This window comes from Vulpes lagopus, chromosome 19 (assembly GCF_018345385.1).
Source record: "Vulpes lagopus strain Blue_001 chromosome 19, ASM1834538v1, whole genome shotgun sequence".
In the NCBI taxonomy this organism is placed as follows: domain Eukaryota; kingdom Metazoa; phylum Chordata; class Mammalia; order Carnivora; family Canidae; genus Vulpes; species Vulpes lagopus.
Window position 1 is genome coordinate 20164284 of NC_054842.1, and position 21986 is coordinate 20186269.

Here is a 21986-nt window from a genome sequence, read left to right on the forward strand (position 1 = left end):
CTCACACTTGCTCAGTTCCTGGCTGGAAATAATAATAATTTCTCACACTTAGCAGGAGCAGGTTTGAATTCAGTCACTGCTGCTGGTTCTGGTACTGCAGTGTTGTACAACATTGCACATGCTGCTAACATGCAACATGCTACAAGTTATGCCATTCACATCCAACCACCAGGGTACAGGGAAGAAAACAGAATCAGTAGTTAATTCAAACAGAAGGATTTAGTACAATTAATTGGTTATTGTACTAGTGCTGGAGCACCAAAAGAGCAAAAAGGACCACTGAAGTAACCCAGCTGCAAGAAGTAGCTGTCACCCTTAGATATGTGGTTACTAGGATCTAGCTCAGAGAAGCAGTCCTATGGATCTGGCACTCCAGCCAGCTGCTGCTAGAACCTCTGTGGATTACAAAGAGACTACCTCTGGAGATGCCAAAAGACATAAGAGGTTAGCCACTGCCAGTAGTCACTGCTAGCAGATGCTCAGAATTGAGGGAAGGAGAGATCATGAGAAAAAAGGAGATGCTTTCTCTCTTCTCACCTTCCACTCTCCCTCTAGTGCCTCCTATAGGCAGAATCAAATAGAATGCCCTCTGGCAAGGGACTGTGGGAATGAGTTTACAAAGTCCCAGCTCCAGAATCACAGCAGAAAATAGAAGAGTTGGTTTGGAGCTGAGGGGCAATTGGTAACCAATTGGCACTCGGCTTTTGGGTTGGAAAGACTGCCATTTTGTAAGGAACAGCCACCCTGCTTTGTCCATTGTACTGTTCCAGACTTTCCGTTTGAACAACTACGGATGGCCCACTTATCATAGCATTTTACGAAAAGCACCTTTCCTTTATTAAGGAACTATTCACTGGTGAGCCCTTTATAAACTTTTCTGGCAGCATGGATATGGGACTGAACCTGGTAGAGTAAGAGGGGTCAGGACTCAAGGGCAGTTCATTTGCACACACTTCTATCCAGTTGGTATATTTGTAAGGCTTATTCTCATGAACTCAACCACAGAATAATAGGAACAATATCCTCAATCAAATGGAGCAGTGATTATTAATAGAACTTCTAATTTTCTGAACAACCACGTAACCTTTGTTGAACTCGGAAAATGTCTCGTATCTAACAAGAAATGTCTGCCTGCCACTTAGGGAATATGTGTCTCACTGATGCTGTGCTGGGCATGTGAGAGAGTTTCAGACTCATTACAAGTGAACTTTTCAAATCATTTGTGTCAACCTGTCCAAACCCTGTGTTCTATATATTAAAATTTCAACTGCCTAATATTCTGAGCTAGAAATTGTATTTTTTTAAACTAACCCACAGGTAGAATTGTTGCTCAGCTCTTGACTTCATAGGTAGCAATAGCGACAATTCATGGTCAGGACCTTCCATTTAGAGAAGATTTAAGCTCAGATTCTTCAAAAAAAAACTTGGCTTAGGGGTCAGGGGGCATAACTTTGATTTTTCTCATATAGCAGTGTTTACCTTTAGACATTTAACATCTGTGCCTCAGCATCCTCATTTGTAAAAGATACAATAAGAAGATTGTGAAGATTGTGAACATCGGATCATATAACCTATGTAAAAAGGTGCTATAAATGCATATAACCACCAATATTCTTATAAAAGGCAGACAAGTATAGTGATGTACAGCATAAAGTCTGGAACCACAAAACCTGGGTTCAATTCTTGGGTCTCCCATTTAAAAATCTTTATAACCTTGGCCAAAGGAGTCACATTTGCTAACTTTAGATCTCTTGGCTGTAAAATGGTGATAGGACCACCTACATCACAGTTTGTTGAGAGTAATAAAAGAGGCAGTATATGCAGGTCACTTGGCAGAATGGCAAGCATAATAAGCACTTAATAAATGTTACATGCTATCACTATTGCTGGCCTTTATTATAATCCTTAGTTTCAAGGGAACCATATATACAGGTACAGGTGTATGGTGAGTAATATTTTAACATATGAACATAAATATCATATTCTTTTTTTCTCTACTCAATTTCATTGAATGTAATTAGAAACTCTATATTTGTTACTGTTACTGACTGTATCACAAAGCTAAAGCCCATGTTTGGTCTAGCTCATCTTTGTACTGGAGCTTAAGAGTCCCCGGTAGCTCTTTGTACACATTTGTACATTTCATGTGGGATCTCATTATTTATTTGGTGTTTTAGAAACTGGCTGATTTCTCTTTTACTGGAAATCTTTGTTTTCCAATCACTTGGATGTGTTTCTCCTGAAAACCATGTGATTCATTGCTATGTAAGGCAGGTCAAATCAACGTTCTTAGTTGATGACCAAGGCCTACTGTCTTTCATATAAGAAAATGGAGAGGCAAGTGAGTCTTGTTTACAATAAACTTTTTTATGACTCTAGAGATGGTACAACTGAAGTGTACCAAATCACATCTGTTAAAACTATCATTTTTAGACCAAAACAATGTTTTTGAGGGAATATAGAAAAATATTGATTTTTCTCACAGAGAAAGCATTAGTTAAGTCCCAACAGAGAACACCCAAATAGTTCTCATTAATTGTCTCAGTGCTGCTTAAAAGAGTCAGTTTTACAAGTGCTACTGCCCCCAAAGAAGTGAGTTATCCTCTTATCAAATATTTTACACAGTAACAGGCTAAAGAATGGAAATCCCATCCTTTCCTAATGTTGTTAACTGTTTTGTAAAAAAAAAATAGTTGTGCCCTGACAAATAGTATGTCTATACTATGACCTTTTTGTAAACTACATCCATGCATGGAGTAAACCAAGTTCTCCACAGATAGCAATGGCATTTGGTGAACACTCTACTTACTCTGTTACCCCCTTGCAACCCACTTCACCTACCGCAGCAAGAGAACACAGCTTGACACGCCAGCTCCTCTCTCATCATGCAACAAAATAACTAAGACCCTATGCAGTTAAGTCCTTAGTAGCTGGTACTCAGTTCTCTAGAATCTGTGATTAATGATGCATAACAATAACAACTCACAGTTATTGAGCACTTACTACATATAAGGCCCCATCCTAAGCATTTCTTTTTTATGAATTCATTTAATCTTCATAACATCTCTGTAAGAGATATACTGTCTTTGTCCTATAGGACAAGTGTACAAATGATACTAAAACAAGCTGATGTAGATACTCTATCCAAGCATCCAAACTGCATGGTTAGAATAATTTTAGCCCAATCAACCACACTTTGCACAAGTGTGCAAAGATCTGAAAAGACCCTCAGTTCACACCTGGATCTTGACCAGGAAGACTGACATGACTGACCCTCATTGGAAGGATGGTATAATGATTTGCAGTGTCTATGTTCCATAGAGTTGGGGTTTTTTTTAGTTAACCTTTCTATCCCACACACCTTCATGGCCCTTTGCACTTCTCCTAGAGTAACAAATACAACATCCTCTAATTAAAATTGCTATGTCATGTCATCTCTACTGGGCAGTGCTAGCAGAGGGAATGAGGAGGGCTTAGTCATCCCTGTACCCATCATGGCACCCAGCTGAATGATGTGCATATGGCAGGTGGGAAGCAGTATGTCTCAGCAATCAAAAGCACTGGCTCTGGGTTGGCATCCCAACTCCTCCTCTCACCAGCTGGGAGATACAGGGCAAGTTTCTCTGTAACCCTCTGTCTCATCAATGAGCAGAAAACAACTGTGAGTGTCTTTTCCTTCAGTTTGGCTATTGATGAGATATTGGCTGTGTCCTCAGAAATTTCCTAAAGACATAGCAGTCCCCAAGAATCTTCCTGTATCACAGCATTGCTCACATCTTAGGGAATGCCTAGTGAAATGGTTGAAGCCATGACTTGGAGCAGCCTCCTGACCTTTAAACCAGACCCTCTGTGCTTGGGAAAGCACATATCAAGATTGTGAGCAGAGAAATGGGCAGGTGAGCAGAAGGAAGGTTTCACTCTTCCTACCTAATGGAATGTGCTGTTGAGCTCCCAAAGGAGGAAGAAGGGTCCTCATTGAGCAGTCGCTATCCATCATTTTAATCATAACATGCTGTCATTGTTCCATACATGTTACTAGATAACCAGAACATCAGTGAGTTGAAAGAAGGTTCACAGGGCTGCTAGCCAAGCAGCATCTCAGTTCACAGCTGCAGACAAACAGAACTCTGTGATGTGTGGGAAAAGTGGCCATCAGTAGATGGTAAATGTCAACATGGCTAGAGTCTTTCTTGGCATTTTAAGTTCAAAAGTTTCAAATCTGTACAGAGCTCTGTTTCACACCAAGTGGCTGCTTGCTTTCCAAAACGGCCGGTCCTGAAAAAGACCAAAATTTGAGGAGGCGTGGAAGTTATTAGGGGAAAGGCATTTAATCCAAATAAATTACTCATGAGTTAAACCTTGATCAAAAATACTGTTTACATTTCTTTACTAATAGATGTCCCTGACAGCCAATGAAGACTAAGGAAGGCTCTCCCAGCTCTGATTCCAAACTCAAGCCAGGGAAAATCCAGATGATTAATAAGAAATAATAACAGCCTATGTTTCTTTTTCAGTTTTATATTTGACACCTGTATGATACTTCAGTTAAAGGTGCATTTTTAACAGTTTTATTGAGACACAATTCACACAACAGAGTCCACCCACTGAAAGTGTACCATTCAGTGGATTTTAGTATTTTTACAGAATCATGCAACTCTCACCCTAATTTCATCTTAAGGCATTTCCATCACCCCCAAAGAACACTTGCTCCCACTAGCAGTCCCTCCTGTCCCTGCACCTATCCTGCCACTCATCCCCACTGCCCCACCTGAGATAACTACTAATCCACTTCCTGTCTCTGTGTGATTTTTTTTTTAACCTAGACATTGCCTAGCAGTCCCTTCCCTTGATTTATAATTAGAATCAAATGATAAGTGTTCCCTCAAAATCTGTCATTTTTGAGAAAATTCATTTTCTTCATGCATCACTGAGCCTTCCCTCCTCCATTCAGCCCCCGGCTCCTCCACCACCTACAGAGGAGAACATCGTTCTTCATTTCACGAGTATTTATTGAATGTCTGCCATGTACTGCCTGAACACTTGGGGTAGTCAGTGAACAAGACAATGGCCATTGGCCTCATGGAGCTGACCTCCTAGCACAGAGAGACAGAACAATAAGCAAAAACAAGAAGAAAAGAAGTGAAGTGTGCAGCGTGTTAAGATGTGCTGTGTATTATGGGGAAAAGCAGGAGTGGAGTAGGATAAGGAGCATTGGGAAGGCAGTGCACAGGGAAGGGGCAAGTTACAGCAGGGAGTGGGGTGGTCAAGGCAGACATTTCTGAGAAGTTAAAGTTTGTAAGACTTCATGGAGGTGAGGGAGGTGACCTGAGCATGTGTCAAGGGACAAGCATTTTGGGCAGGGGAACAATCCCAGTGCAAAGGCTCTCTGATGGGGACAAGGGGAGCAGGGAATTGGTGAAGCTGAAGAGAGCGAAGTAGGAGACCATGACAGAGAATCAAATGGGGCAGATTATTGGTGCCCCAGTGGGGTATTGAGCAGAGAGTTCACCGGCTGGCTCATATATTCTCAAAGGACTGCTCTGACTGCCATGTTGAAAGGAGACCCAGAGGGAGCAAAAGCAGAACAGGGAGGCCTCCCAGACACTATTTTAGAGGCCACATTAGAGCAGCAGTTCTCAACCTTGGCTGTTCATCTGAACCCCTTGGGCAATTTTACAAAACTAAGGCCGGAGTCATACAATACTAATTGGTTTAGGATACAGTCTGGGCCTTGGGACTTTGCAAAGCCACCCAGGTGATTTGATACAGAGCTCAGGTTGACATTAGTGTTTTAGGAGCTCTAAGCAGTCTCACCAGTTCGACTTTGCAGCTGGGAAACAAAAACCCGCAGCTGGCCCTGGCCACTCCTGGCAAAGGTATGCTGAGAGGGGACCGGAGATCTCACGGCTGCGGGAGGGCCAGAGTTGGAACAGCAGGCAGTTTGTAGAGCAGGATGAGGCTGCGTGAAGCCCAACTTGAGGATGTCCATCCCATTCTTTGCCTAGATCCAAACCCGAGTCTGAATGTGAGAGCTGGGCTTTCTCCCTGCATTTAACAGAGGACTTGTTGTCATCTATCAGGGCAGAATAGAAGGTTAAGGCTTGAACCTCAGGAAGTGAGTATGTGATTCATTCAACAAGCATATTGTGGGAATTATAGTTACAGTGTGCCTGGCATTGTGCACAGAGTGGCTGATAAAAAGGTAAGGTCTAACCATCCTTGCCTGATCCAGATGGCTCAAAGTTAATGCCATATAATATTTCCAAATGTGTTATTTGTGGAAAGCCTTTAAATAAGGTGGGGGGGGAACCCCTCAGTTGCATATCTGAGCTGTTGGCATTTCTAATTCAGAGGGATGAATAGAACATTATTGTGTTGTATTCGGCACAAGTACAGCAGGAAAAAAAAGATGCCTGGAGCCGTGAGCTGAGCATGAATCAGCAATCTCATTCTATTGTTCAGAAAATAATCACAATGCTGGGAGAATGGAATTTAAGAAACATGCAGAAATGCCCTTCCCCCCAGCAGGAAACACACTGGCTAAACCATAGCATCGTGTTTTTTGGCTTCCTGAGCTGAAAGGAATGTAAAAATCTTGGAGAGAATTTAGGGAAAGCTGATTTATAAATATGGAAAATACAACCCATAAGAAATGTGAGATGATTTAGATGCAGCATTGGCACCCCCTAAGAAGTGGCATGCCAAGGGAGTGTTTATTCACTCATGATCAGGAAGTAGAACTGCCCTAGCTTCAGTAAATAACAAGTGTTTCTCAAGTACCTGCTATGTGCTGAACCCTGGGCCAGGTGGTGGGGAAAAGAAAAGTGGTCCCTACCATTTATCTAATAATCTTTGGTAGTGGGCAGGGAAGTACAGGGATACAATAAGGCAGCAAGTGGTTCTCAAACTCCTGCATGCACCAGATTCATCACCTGGAGGGCTTGTTACAAACAAGACTTCTGGCCCCACCCTCAGAATTTCTGATTTACTGGGTCTGAGGTAGAGCCTGAGCATCTACATTCTAATGAGTTCCTGGGTGATGCTGATGCTACTGATCTGGGGGACCACACTTTGAGAACCTAAAGAAATAGCACTTGACCAGAAGAGGAGGGTGAGTGTGGGTTGAGTACAGAAGTCCACTTGGAAAATGCAATGGATTTGTTGCCACTTTTTAAATTTCTTCTCCAGTACATAACTAATGGTTTTTGATTAGCAGTATGCTTGGGACAAACCACATTGGCCATGGCTTTGCCACCACTGGGAAGGGTGGCAAAAAGCATGGGTAGAAAGTTCTTTGCAGGCCTGTGAACTCAAACAAGACATATACAGCAGGGTGGTGTCCAGTGACTTCTAATGAATGAGCATGCATGTGGGCTCACAGCAGCAGGTGAATGCCTAGAGGGAATGAGAGAGTGACAGTAGGGTGACCTACCCCTACAGTTGTGTTCATACTCAAGCACTTGTCTCCTGACAGAAATTCTCAACGGCATCAGCTGGGAAGCCTCTTTTAGGTACACATGCCTAGGCCCAACCCTGGAGATGGTAAGCAAGTCTTCTCAGCTGATTCTGCTGTGAGATTAAGAACCACTTCCTTCTTGAGATTAAGAACCACTTTCTCTTGGAGTGCCTGGGTGACTCAGTCATTTAAGCATCTGCCTTGGGCTCAGGTCATGATCCCAGACCATGTTGGGCTTTCTGCTCAGCAGGAAGCCTGCTTCTCCCTCTGGCTCTCCTCCTGGCATGTGTGCTCTCTCTCGCTCACTCTCAAATAAATAAAGAAAAGAACCACTTTCTCCATGCTTGAGCTGCATACTTAATGTGAGCAGAATGCAAAGCCATCCTCTTTGGAAATGCAAAGCTCCTTCATATTCCATGTCCTGTTGTCACTTTATTACTGTAAGACTTGAGTGTCTCTGATTTGAGGGTACCCATTTAAAACATTAGTGGCCTTCAGAGGAGGTAGCTCACTGTCCACCATCAGAGCTGGGTGCCTTGGTAATCACCTTTCACTGGTAATGTTCTAGAGAAAGCTGACTGTGCTGGTCAGGAATGGAGTAGCTGGGTTGCCTGCCCAGTGGCAGTGCAGCCTACCCAGGTGGCACCTCAGTTTCTCTCACATGTTCCCAAATGGTGTAGGCTGGTGACTCCCAAAACATGATCCCTGGAAAGTATTGTCAGATCACCTTGGAACTAGTTAGAAACACAGAGCCTCAGACTCACAGCCCTCCACCCAAGACTGCCTAAATCAAAAATTCTGGAGGTGGATCCCAGCAATCTGTTTTAACAAGCCTTCCAGGTGCTTGCCAAAGTTTGAGAACCACTAGTGTAGGTCATATGTGGCTTCATTGCTTCATTGGCACATATGAAGAAACAGTACAGGATGGAAAAGCAGGCGACCTGCCATCTATAGATCTGTTGAGATACTCATAACAACTCTTCCAGCATGTTTAACATCTCATGCTCATCTGTCAGATTTCCACCTAAGGACTTACTACCAGGCCAGCTTCTTGGCTACCTTTGGCATGCCTATAACTCCCAGTGAAAGTGTGACTTTATGGCATTCCCTTTCTTTCTTTCTTTCTTTTTTTTTTTAAGATTTTATTTATTTATTCATGAGAGAGAGAGAGGCAGAGACACAGGCAGAGGGAGAAGCAGGTTCCATGCAGGGAGCCTGACGTGGGACCCAATCCTGGGTCTCCAGGATCACACCCTGGGCTGAAGGCGGCGCTAAACCGCTGAGCCACCAGGGCTGCCCATGCATTCCCTTTCTTATACAATGCAAGGGCTGTGCACTTTTTAGAGACTTCATCACAACTGCCCCTGTGACAGGGGCTCAGGAAACGCTATTGACTGTTGGCCAAATCTTGTTTGTTCCCAACACTGGCTTAAATCCTGCAAAGGCTTTGCCCTGTGTCTCATTCCCCTATTCTCTACTCCATAGCAGTAAGTCAGGTTGACTTGCTTAGCAGCGTTAAGCTGAAAAGTCAAATTATGTGGCCATGGCCTCGCAAAGAGTGAGGGGTAGAAAGAGGTCATGTAAACACCAGCCTTCAACTATTCACTGAGTCCTGAAACTGTTACCACCATGGTTCCCAAACTCTTAACAAAGGCACCCTGGGAGTGCCATGGCAGACACATAGTTACACAAGGGAACATCTTTAATTTTCAAGGGAAACACAGCAATGACTATCAGCATACAAATACTATTCTTAGGTTATTTGGACCTTATTACTTAGCAAATGGAAAGTTTAATTGTTTCTTTTGACCTGGGGTCGCTGTGAAGAAATTACTAAAACACTAACCATGTCATGAACTGAGAAAGCTGGGATCTCTGTGTCCTAGAGCCACTAACTCCTGGAGGAGGGATAGATGGGCTCTACACCTTCTGATCAGAATATTTTAGCCAGACATTTAAGGAAATATATATTCTAGCTTTAATTTAAATATCAGGGAATAAAAAATATAAGAAAATTTTAACTGCATGAATCTTTCAGGGGCTTTTCTTTCTTACCTCCCACCTAGATCTGCCCATCTCAGCTCCCTGCCTCAACGCTTCACTAGGCTTCCTATAGTTATTTTGAAATAACAACCTAAATTCTCATTCGGTGCCCCAGCTCTTCCTTTATGACTTAAATATAGTGGATTAATTCTTACAAATTTGAACTAATGATTGCTCTGGTGCATTTCTGAAAATCACCTTTAAAACAGCTTGTTGAAAGGCAAAATCTAGCTGTGGATTTAAGGTCAGCCAAAGACCTTCATCAAGCAAGAAACCAAGGAAGGGGAGAATGGAGACAATATAAAGTTTATGAAGTATTTCTTTTTAAGATTTTTATTTATTCATGAGAGACACACACAGAGAGAGAGACAGAGAGACAAAGACAGGCAGAGGGAGAAGCAGGCTTCCTGCAGTGTGCCTGATGCAGGACTCGATCCTAGGATCCTGGGATCACGACCAAGGGTGAAGCTCAACCACTGAGCCACCCAGGTTCCCCTTTGAAGTATTTCTGTAGGAACTTTGTAACATAGTCCTCCTCCGCCTCCCACAATTTTAGCATTTAAGAAGTGGTTAACAATTATAACGATGTTTGGGCAGCCTGGTGGCTCAGCAGTTTAGCGCCGCCTTCAGCCCAGGGTGTGATCCTGGAGACCCAGGATTGGGTCCCACGTCAGGCTCCCTGCATGGAGCCTGCTTCTCCCTCTGCCTGTGTCTGTGCCTCTCTCTCTCTGTGTCTCTCATGAATAAATAAATAAAATCTTTAAAAAAAATGATTATAATGACGTTTGTAAGGAGAATTCTGTTTTCATCTTCAAGGAATTTTAGAGACAAATCAGTCTTCATAACACCTTTTTAGGGAAGAAGACTCTTTTTACCTGAGGGTTAAAAATCTACAAGGAGCTCACTGCAGATTCCAGAGGCAGCAAAGCACGAGCTGGGTCTGGGCAAATCCATCCCTCTGGGATGTGGATGCTCCCTCTGTCAAAAGCTGTTGGAGAGGGTGGCAGTGGAGAATTAAGTTCTTGTTTGTTGGTGTTGTCTTATTCATCATCAAACACTTTTAAGAAATCAATAATAAATCGTTTGCTTCAGTCCTAATGTTTTATTTTCACATTCTCATTTGTTGTTTTTCATGCATGTGTCTTAGTGAGTCACCTAACCACAATTATATATTCAAGCATCTGGTGGTTCTGCATGGTACCTTCATTCCTCCGGAGCTATTTAAGTCCCCTGGCATGATGAATTCGTTTTGAGTTCCTTCAAAACACACACACACACACACACACACACACACACACACGCACACACACAGGCACACAGACACACGTACTTGATTTTCATTGCTACAGGGAAGCTACCCTACTCTCCACCAGGTGTCAGTAGAAGCAGTTTTAACCACTCACTTTGGCCAACAGGGCCTCTGTTGGAGTCATTTCTCCTGCTGTGTCAGACACTTCCTCAAACCACCCACTTGCTTCCTCTTAAGAGACTAGCTTCCACTCTGAAAAGTGTTCAGAGCGGATGGTCCACCTGCAGAGAAAGGTAGCTCAGAAGAAAGTGCGTTGTAAACACAGCTGGCAGTCAAGTTGATTCTCATAAAACTTTTACTGGCTGGTTACTTCTTTTCTAGCACTACATTATGTGGCCACAGATAGTACCAAGTTCCACTCAGGGTGATTATAAAATGAATGTAGTGGATGCTTTTAGATTCACAGGGAGCTTTTTGTTTGTTTTAAGCTCAGTCTGAGCCCAAGAACCCCACTCCTACCACTGTCTACCTCTAGTCCTCAAAGAAGAAACAGGATTTTACTCAGGCTGTGGCCCCAGAACCTAGCACACAAGGATGGAAGAATAACAGCATGGGTCACCGTCCACTTTGATGTTAGTGACCTTGTCCCTACCCTGAGACCATTGAACATCCCCAGTGTCATTCTGTTGGTAAGTGGCAGGATCCACACTCTTTCCATGCCACAGTGACTTTTGCCTGGGAGAGAGAAGGAAAAGGAGAATGGAAGAAGAAGGGGACAAGGATTTGGCTTGGACAGAGGTTAAAATGAAAAGCAGAAATGAGCCTCACAACGAGATTGTTGAATATGAATTAAAAGGGGTGGGTCGGGTAGAAGTAAAGTCTAATCACTTTACCAAGAACAAAAAAATCAGCCACAGCAAATTAGGCTCAATTTTAATCACAGATCCTGGTTGTCTTGTCTCATTCCCCGAAGGCAAAACACAACAACTGCCGAAAATCTCAAATGAAAATTATAGCTCTGCCATTCAATAGTCATTTGCTCCTGTCTCCTATGCTGGGCCCTAGTTGCTTGCCCACCATATCCAGCAGAGGAATTCTGTCCCTGCCCTCTGCCCCTAGAGGTGATCCATTCAGACGAGCATCTGGGCCACAGCACAAGTACCAGCTACTTCTGTTTTTGCACATCTTTAACGCGGCCTTATGTTCCTTTTTAACCAGCCCCATTCCCAGTCTAACTGTGCTGGCTTTTTAAATTGTTTCCTCTTATTGTTTTTTTTTTTTTTTTTTTACACAACACTGCCAAAGAGGGTTAGTTTTACCAAGTGGAAAAGGTGTATCACGGTGTGGTATGATTTGAATATACTTTGCCTCTGTTCTCTTCTATTTGAGTTCTTATTACTATCATCATAAATTTAACCGTTATATATTCACTTCATTGAATCCTAGATTTGTTATGAAAATGCAAAGACTTCAGCAAAGGATAACTGGGACAGCATTTAGGAAGTTATAGAAATGGGAACAAATTCATCTGGGCACCCAACCTTCTTTGTTCTATAACAAATTTAAATGACTGTGAAAGATAAGCTAGAAAGGGAAAAATTTTTTCAAAAGGTAAAATTAAGTCTGGAAAAAGGAGAATGGCAGGTGGGAGAAAGGAGAAATATCACTTCCACTTTATCTTGGTGATAATGGGGTTTAGGAAGGTGGACTTCTGTGTTGTTATGAGTCTTCAAACCACCTCAGGATAGCTCAAAGTAGAGGCCAGATAATAGCTCCAATTTCTCACACCTTAGGGATGTTTGGGCCTGGCCAGATTAGTAGATCATAATGATAGTGACTACAATAATGATGAACTCTTCCAATACCTTATGTTGATATCCTACTTTTAAATCTATAAAGCAATTTCAAATCCCTTTGGCCCTTATCATAACCCTGAAGGGGTAAGAGGTAAAGAGGCTATCTGAGATGGTTGAGCTACTGAGTTGAGACTCTAAACCATCTGGAATGATACCTTGTCCAGGAATCTTTCCTCTGTACCTGGGCTTGAACTTGTTCTTAAAAATGTTTCCCAAATGGCAGAGTAAAGTTTTGATGGACACGGGCCCTTCTCTATAAGGGGCAGGGGATACAAAGGGAGACTCCAGAAGGGAGAGGATATTCAAAGTGGAGGCACCTGATGGAGATCCATAACCTCATTGCCTTCCTTGAGAGGTGCAGCCCACTCTAAACGGATGGCCATTTGTCTTCACCCAGCAGTGTTTCCAGATGCCACAGACAGAGTAATGGCAAGGCCAGAAGGGGGCCAGAGTGGGCCAAGCTGCTCTGGCCCCATCCCATAAACCCCAGCAGTACCCAATGCCCCACCATACCAAATAAACTTAGTAAAAACAGTTGCTTGCTATGTAGACACAACTTCAAGACACATCCTCATGGATTGCCCTCCACTCATATTGCCGTGACCTCTAAAATCCAGGAAGAATAGATTATCTATGTTTGTTCAATGTCAGGTGAGAGAGTGGGTGTGTCCTCCTTTGAGAGCCTTCCTGGTGTTAATGGTCTCAACTTAGAGTCTGTGGTAAACTAACATTTGGGCATCTGACCTTTTAAACTGAATCAAGAAATTTGTCCATGAAAGCTACCCCTACCCCACCCTAGGGCACTTATGGCTTCCTTGGACAGCCCATGAAGCACCTGTTCAAGTGTTAACAGAGGAGCCCTATATATCTTCCTGTTCTGATGCATCAAGCCACATAATACTCCAAGACCCTTACTCCAAAGAGAGCCAAGGAAGATGGCCTTGAAAAGGCCACCAACACTCTCCTCAGAAAAGGTTGATGTAAAGACGTGAAGAGGATGTGATGTTTCATGTTAATTATGTACAGACTGTATAAGCAATGACTCACTGGACCCATATGGAAAGATTTTTCAAGGGGTGATTTTTACAGTTGTCCCTTCAATGTTGTCATTTCTAGAGGGAAAAGGGAAACACAAGGGGATAAATGGGTGTGCAGTCTGAGCAACTGCACTGGGGTTTACAAGATGGAGTTAAACGGTATTAACTCTGGCCCTAGTCTAGCTTTGTGACCTAGAACACTAAGACAGTAAAATAACAATGATCCCACACAAAGAGGTGCCACCCAAGGGGTTAACCTCCTGAGGAGTCCTCCACATTGCAGCAGAGTTCTCTTTCTCAAAGTGGGTCATTCTCTAAGGACCTTCCTGAGCTCCCTATTTCCCATATGATGAAGACTGAATTCCATGGCAAACCTGTCAAGACCTGTCATTATATGGCCCCTAACTACATTTACAGCTTCATTATTGGCCATGTTCTCTTCCCTCCCCACCCCAAATCATGTATCCTCTGCCAAGTTGCTCTACCTTTTGTTCTTTTGTTGTTCTTGAGCCATTCTTTATTCTCCACCTGGAAAATATCCTGTCTCATTTTTCAAAGCCAAGCTCAAATGTCCCTGTGGGTCTTCCTCATACAGATAGAATTCATCACATTCTCCTTAGTGCCTCCAAACATATCTTTTATCATCTGGTCAACTCTTGTGCTGCTAATGTACAGACTGGTTCTTCACCTAAGCCCCCCAGGGGCAGGTAACATGAATAATTCATCTCAGATGATCCAGAGCTTGCAACGGTGTCTGGTGGCATAAATGGAGTGGTCCTAGACCAAGTCCTTGGGTTGGAGGATTTGTCTTTAGCCTCTAGCCTTGTTTCTCTGAAACTCATCTTTCTTCCACCCAAAAAGGAATCTACTGCTTGTAGGTCCTGTTCGCTGTTCCTCTGACCAAAAATAGCTCACACTTTTTTGTGTTGCAGGATTTCTCTGCCTCTAGTACCTATGATTCTTGGTCACACTGCATTGAAGAATGAAGAGGTAGACCACACAAAGAGTGGTGGGCAGCAACGCAAAGTTTATTGAGCAAGACTATAAAGGGATAGGGGCCCAAGAGGGCTGGCCTTGGAGTTTTTTAGATGAGGGGTTTTTATGAGCATCTTTGCTGAATATCTTAAGCAATCAGGATGTGGCAAGTCATGCCAATCAGGGCTTTGGTTATGTATTGTCTCCCTATTAGACTAATGTCCACGTGCTAATGGTCTTTTTTTTTGCTGACATCTAGGGGTTTTTGTCTTAACTGCCCCTTGCCCATGATAGTGACAAATGTTTTGTGTTAAGTGTCTTATTTTAGGACATTTTGCAGAAGTCATTTCTGCAAAAGCTGCAAAGCAGAACGCTAGTGCATTCCTGTCTAAGCTGTAAAACAGGATGTTCGTGCTGCTTTATTTTAGCTGTCCTGACTCCGTATTTTCTTGTTGGACCCTGGTGCTGAACTGGCCAACTAACTACTAACAGCACATCTCTTTTTCATTCTATTCAATAGATTGCATTTATACCAATTTATGTCTTTTCCATGAGCTTTTGCATTTTAAGAATCATCAAAGCCTGCAGCCAAAGCTTAATGTGCATCCACACATGAGTTTGGTGGAGGAGGACCCGCAAATCTCCTGAAAATATATGCCAAATCATGTACTCATCTTTCAAGGGAAGGATCCTATAACTTCCATTATATTCTTTGAGTAGACCAGATCTTGCCACAACCCCAAACAGTTGAGATCCACTGAGCTAAAGCAATGAAGCTTTAAAGAAGAATTTTAGGGAGAAGCATAGAACAGGCCTTTGCACATCCCCAGAACTGTATCATACACCTGGCATCTGCTTTGTTGCAGAATGAAGACTCTGGTCTTCTCAAGAGAGGCTTAATCTGTCCTGAGAACAAGAGCAGCTTGAGGTTGGGAGATGGTGTGCCTTTGTGCATTTTTTCCTGCCTATAGGTGTGCATCTTCTTCCACCTAAGGTCAAGCAGAAAAAGTCCTCTGTCCCCTTGGCGGGCCCCAGCAGCATCTCTCCAGCCAGACCACTGACATACTGAATTAACGCTTCCCACATGACAGATCCTCACATATTTGAAGACCGTATGACTGTTCACTTTTCTAGACTCCTTTCCACACTTCTTGTAAGACATGGTTTCCATCAGCCTGGACATTCTACATGAGGCTTTCTCTTCAAATATAGCAGCCCAGATGTGGCCTGGCTGTTGTCCTATAGGCTACATTTTTTCCATCCATGCAGCCCAAGCTGGCCTCTGAGCTCTCGGAAGGTTGTAGGGAGCCCAGTGTCTTCCAGAGTCCCTGGACCTACATCCTACGTGTTTGTAATATAATAATTCCATTTGCTTTCCAGTTTCAGAGAACTCAAGGACAACTTCCCTGCCATTTTTTTTAATATATATGTGTTTTAGATGTTTTGGGGGTGAATGCCCACTTTTACATTCTTCCAAGGGGAACAAGTTTCACCTACAGGACATGGCATCAGACAGAGAGTGATTAAGTGAGCAGAAGAAGGAGAGCCCTGAGAAATTGTCCCACCACCTCTTGGCACATTGCACATGTGGCTTGTGTATTTAGCTGCTCCTGGCCAGGGGACTCCGCCTTCCCAGCCAGCTTGTAAAATGGATTATAAATTCCTGGAGGGCCAAGAGCCTCTAGTCTTAACCTATTTGTATCCCCAGTGTTTATCCCAGTATTAAATGCTCACATTGCATTCATAACGGTGTCTTATTTCTGTTTCCTTAATGTCACTTGGGTCCCACACCATCTGCTGCCACCACCCTAGTTCTAGGCACTTTCATCCCTCCTCTAGACCTGCCATAGCCCTCTGACTGGTTTGCTTTGACTAAGTAGCTGTGCAGATTTAAAAACTCAATTAGATACTCAAACTCCTCCACTTAAAACTGCAGTATTTAAAAGAATTACCCAGAGGGATGTCTAGGTGGCTCAGTGGTTGAGCATCTACCTTTGGCTCAGGTCATGATCCCGGGGTCCTGGGATAGAGTCCTCCAACAAGCTCCCCTTTGCTTTTCCCTTTGCTTATGTCTCTGCCTCTCTCTCTGTGCCTCTCACAAAAATAAATAAAATCTTTAAAAATAATAATAAAAATAAATAAAAGAATTACCCAGAATCATCCCTGTGCCCCAAGCGCAAGAATGAGAAGAAAGCATTATATCATGACCCATGGAAAGGCCTAGAGAGGACAAGCACCTTTGGGTCCAGAGTTACCTCCACTAGGTAGCCTTTCTGGATAGCCTCTGGTAGGAGTGACCTCTGCCCCCTTTGAATCCCAGGCTGCTCTGAAGAGACACTGAAGGGGAAAGCTGCATACATTTCTGCATTTTTTTAAACATGATTCTCTCCCTTTTGGGTTAGAAGCCTCCAGTGGGTAGGCCCAGGTGCTATCTTTGGGCAAAGCCTGGGGACAGCCGAAGCATAGTAGGATATCGATCAAGACCTCTGGACTGACCAACCAAATAAATGAATGACTCATACAAAAGGAATGTTCTCCATCCCATAGAGCTTGCCTAGGAGACTAAACTGAGTGCCATTCTCCCCCTCAGTTGGTCCTGAGATGCTGACATTGTGAGAGGAGCTTCACCTAGAGGATCTGGGACATGGACCAAAGCTGGGTCTCCCAGTAGGCTCTTCCCTGCCCATGAGCAGTGGGACTTGCTGAATGAATGATGTAGAATGCTGTATAGACTGTGTCTTGGCCCTCCCAGGACAGAGAGCTGCTTGTCAATCCTTCTTAGCCACTCCTTTGCCAACACATTGCCACCTGACCCTTCCTCCTCACTGACCTACTCGGTGAAAGCCTTCCCTGAGTTTGTTTCCTTTCCTGACGAAAGAAAGAAAGAAAGAAAGAAAGAAAGAAAGAAAGAAAGAAAGAAAGAAAGAAAGAAAGATTCTTTATTTTCAAGCTTTCTTTATTTTTAAGCTCTTTGGACTTTGTTTTCTCCTTTGGCCCCATGACCATCTGGTGAGCCCCAGGCTCTGGGGGACCTTCTCTGTGTCCACTCCTCAGAACAAAGTCCCTCACTGACCCCACGCTATGTCATAGAATGGCCAGGAAAAGAGGGCCCAGACACCTGCCTAGAGGGTTCTTAGACTTCCCTGCAATTACATTACAAAACTCTAGAGGTCATTGAAGGAAAACAGCACTAAATACTACCAAATACAAAAGTACTATAATAATAGCAATACTATTATACTATTAATGCTCTGGTAATGGTAATCGTATAGTAGTAGTAATGGTAATACTAAAGGAAAACATTACTACATAGGAAAATTAGTATTAAACTTTGTGGTGACAATATTTTTAAAGCCTTACTAAGATTTTTTTCCCTCTTGTTCCTGAGTACTTTCTACTTTACACACAATTCAGATGCCTATTCAATTGAAATTTTGAAAACAAAGAGTATTTTACTTGATGGTATAGCAGAACATAACTGGGATTTTATAGTTTCACCTTTGAGATCATGAAAAGGAGACAAAACTGTTTTGACACACTTGTATTAATATTACATTTTAATATTAGTGTTATCAGTAGAGACTCTTGGTTGCAAGTGGCAGATACCTGACTTAAATCAGCTTATGTAAACATGGGGACTGTTTTGCTCAGGAAGGATTGAGGAAGCAAACCCTCAGAGAGACAGGAGGGACACAGCTTGCCCTCAGGAAGAGCTGGAAGCAGGGATTGGAGCCAGTGCGTGAGTCTGAGATTGACATCCCTCACTTGGAGAAGCAAGGATATAGACTCAAGATGCTACACCCTAGCCACTCTCAGGAAAAGCAGCAAGTCAGTGTACTGGTAGCATTCTTGAAATTTGAGATGGAAAAAGAGACATGTAATCTTTAATAAAATATTATGTTGAAGACTTATTTATAGAAGGAAACCTGAGATTAAAAATTAAAACATCTTGTAAATTTACACATATCACAGAGCCCACCAATGCTTCAATTTCCCTAGTCGTGAGTTGAGAGTAATGAATTGCCTCAAACTAATTAATGTATGTGATATTGTTTGAAACAAAAACATTATGGAAAATACAGGTTATAACCTGTGGGTTTTTTTCTTGTCTTTTTCTTTGTAGGAGGTGTCAGTGAAAAAAAAGGTCCAGAATGATTACTAACCTATGACTCCCAACAGTATGACAGGTATCTATGTTTTTTTTTTTTTTTATTTTCTTTGCATGTCTCCATTCGTGTTCCACCTAAAGAGAAATATGGAGTTTCTAAAAGATCAACCTAAGAGTCTTAGCAACAATTATTTCCAGTATTACTAAATGCAGATACATCCTATGAATACATCCCAACAAATGAGCTTTCATCTTCTTCAGAAATGAGTTGCATCATCACCTGAAACCTATGGTGAAGAAATGATAATTCGCAGCAAAAGGCTACTTTTTAGCTATCCTGAGATAACCCTTGCACACTAGCTACATCGACTCTTTACATTCACTTAGCACCAAGCCCCTACCAATTCTTGCAGTTCCTATGGCAGCAGGGAAGATACCCACAGATCTCTGCATGTCATGGGCACAGCGTGACCTTTGATAACCCATGCATGTCACCTCCTTACCCAGTGACAGACTAAACACTCAGGACAATTTCTCCAAGAATCCATTCCCCAGAAGACCTGAGAAATTGAAGTGACCTAAAGCTGCCATTCAGCCTTCTGCAAGTTTGGAAGCCTCCCAATGACTATACACTGCCTCTCTCAGCCTCATTGCTCTGCCCTTCTACCCACCTACACTGGAGCTCTTGGTACAGCAAAAAAGATGGGGTACCCAGATGGCTCAGTCAGTTGGGTGTCTGCCTTCAGCTTGAGTCATGATCCCAGGGTTCTGGGATCCAGTCTTGTGTTGGACTCCCTGCTCGGCAGGAAGTCTGCTTCTCCCTCTCCCTCTACTCCTCCCTGCCCCACTCACTTATACTCTCTCTCTCTCTTTTTCTCTCAAATAAATAAATAAAATAAAATCTTATAAAAAAAAAAAAAGATGGAGTGCCTGAACAAACCAGAGTAATTCACACCAGTAGGTGAGGGCCTCAGAACCACATCTCATTCCTTCCCCCTATTTTTACTCAGTAACAGGCATCAAAACATACTCACCTCCTTCTATTCCACTGATGACCCAGCCAAAATCCTCTCCCACTTAAATTTCACCTATTCTATGTCATAAACCTGGTCATTCAGTAGAAAATTAGTATAGATAAACCTTAGCTAGCTCCTTCATTTTTACCGATGAGTGGGGATCTCAGCCAGAAGGAATGAAACATAAGTCTTGGCAGGCACAGCCCCATGTGAGCACAGATACCCAACAGCAGGTATCCATACTGCAAAACCTAGGGAAAGTGCCCCCCTCTGATATAGGATAGTGTGGGATCAAGTGCACACAAGGGTGGTTCTATACTCCACAATAATCTGCCCACTAGAAAAAGCCTCCAAAGATACAGTCTCAGAGAACATATCCATCTGAGACATATCGAAATTGCAAAGCTTGGTATAGAAGTGGGTAATACAATAGTTTTTACTTGCCACGGGGTTGGTTCCAGATAAAGGTCAAGAAGTGAGCATCCATTCCAGGTTCCTATAGAAGAGGTCAGCAATTCTTTTTAAAGAGCCAATATAGTAAATATTTCGGGCATTGCTGACTACTCAGTTCTGCCATGGTAGCGCAAAAATCCATGGACTGTATAGACAAATGGGTTGCTTATGTGTCAACAAAACTTTATTTACAAAACAGGCAGCAGGCCAGCTTTGGCCCAAGGACCATAGTTCACAGACCCCTGCTTCTAGAGTCCAAAGTAGTCCAGACCATCTTATTGTTGAGCATAACCCCCAAGGCAAAGTCCACTCATCTCCAAGACTCAGCTAGGAATCTAGGCTTACCCAAGACAGTTCTAAACTGAGCCAGCTTTTCAGCTGATTTTGTAGAAGCCAAGATGCCTTCCTTGCATACTGAGCTGGAAGCCCAGGTGCCTTCCAATGGAGGAGGGATTTTTTCCTTCCCAGCATTTGCTTCATAGTGTGGAAACTAACAGTAGTTCTATTTGCAAAAGAAAATCTATTCCATACACACATATGCTCAGTGCATGTTAATGGACTCAGCTAAGAAAATTATTACTTTAGACTCCCTTGTTTGTGGATGAAATAAAACAGTATCCTTTTCTCTCTCTCTTTTGCTATGATCTCAGGCTTTGTGTTTATTTTAAGAAACCTAAAGAGCTTCTTTATATGGAAGACCATAGCAAAGTTGTAAGCCATTGGAACTAAGTGCTTGCTTTAGGAGTATAATTTAAAGGGCAAATGTACATATTTTCTTCTTTGAAAAACATAATAGGTAATATGATTGTTATGCAATACAGCTATCAATTAACCTTTATGAAAATAAAGCCATTCTTTAAATGAACAAGAATAAGAACATTGAATCTGTTTTCCTAAAAGCAAGCAGACCAGCATTTTCAGATAAAAGAGCCACGTTGTTGGTATGTAGTCTCTCTCAGCCAGAATGCTTAATAAATTTGTATGTTTAGCATTAACACAAATGGAAATTTGGTTATTTTCTGGGGTTATTTAATATCAGCTACAATTGAGTCGGGTCTTGCCAAGATGTTCTCATTGCTTTACCTAGTTTGAAATTAGGATGGCATGAAATCACTCATTGAAAAACACTGATTCTTAATGGAGAAAGTAAGAAAGTGCCTTATTATGGTATATTATTAATCTGGAATTAAGCACTGCTTCCTAAGTAATCTGAGGGGAATTCTGCTAACATTTATGGCATCATAATGAGCTCTACTTTGCATAAAACCATGATTTACCATATAGGGGAGTTTGTTCCAAGATATGAATACCTAAAAATTCAAATACCAAAGTTAGAGGCTTTTGGCCTTGGTGCAAAAGAAAACTAAGAACTCTGACTTCTCCACATGTGCCTGAAGAAGCCAAAACAAGGACCTGTCGTTTGCATTGAACCAGGCTTTATAAAATTAGCACAGAATTTAATGTTTCCATCCAGTCAGGCCCCCTGTCATTTAAAGTCCCAGTATTATGAATCCTTCTGTGTGAATAAAATATTCCCCATTCAGTTGTTTAAACTCTATCTCTTCTTCGTGGCCTGCTTGTCCATTTAACTTCCCTGTTGTGATGTTTGCCCTTTTTCTTTTTCTTTCTCTAGCTATTTCTATGGAGTGTATCCTAGGCACTAAGGGAGGGTTGTTAGCAAGGATATGACTGTTTTCATTGTTTGACCCAGCATTTCCATCATATGATCTCCAGATTGCTTGTTTGGGGCTGGGCTCATGTGTCAAGCAAAGGAAAAAATTACACACTTTTTT

General features: G+C 42.5%; 1 protein-coding gene across 20 annotated transcripts in view; it reads left to right on the forward strand.

The window, feature by feature from the left end:
- Positions 1-21986, forward strand: part of THRB (thyroid hormone receptor beta) — a 372691-nt gene that overhangs the window by 251329 nt on the left and 99376 nt on the right. For 18 of the 20 annotated variants that reach the window (XM_041734410.1, XM_041734408.1, XM_041734416.1 and 15 more), the window contains one exon: positions 18740-18803. The exons of the other annotated variants lie outside the window; for them this stretch is intronic. In XM_041734410.1, coding sequence (XP_041590344.1) covers positions 18782-18803 — 22 coding nt within the window. In that variant the 5' untranslated portion in view covers positions 18740-18781. The remainder of the gene's footprint in view (positions 1-18739; positions 18804-21986) is intronic. 20 annotated transcript variants of the gene reach the window in all.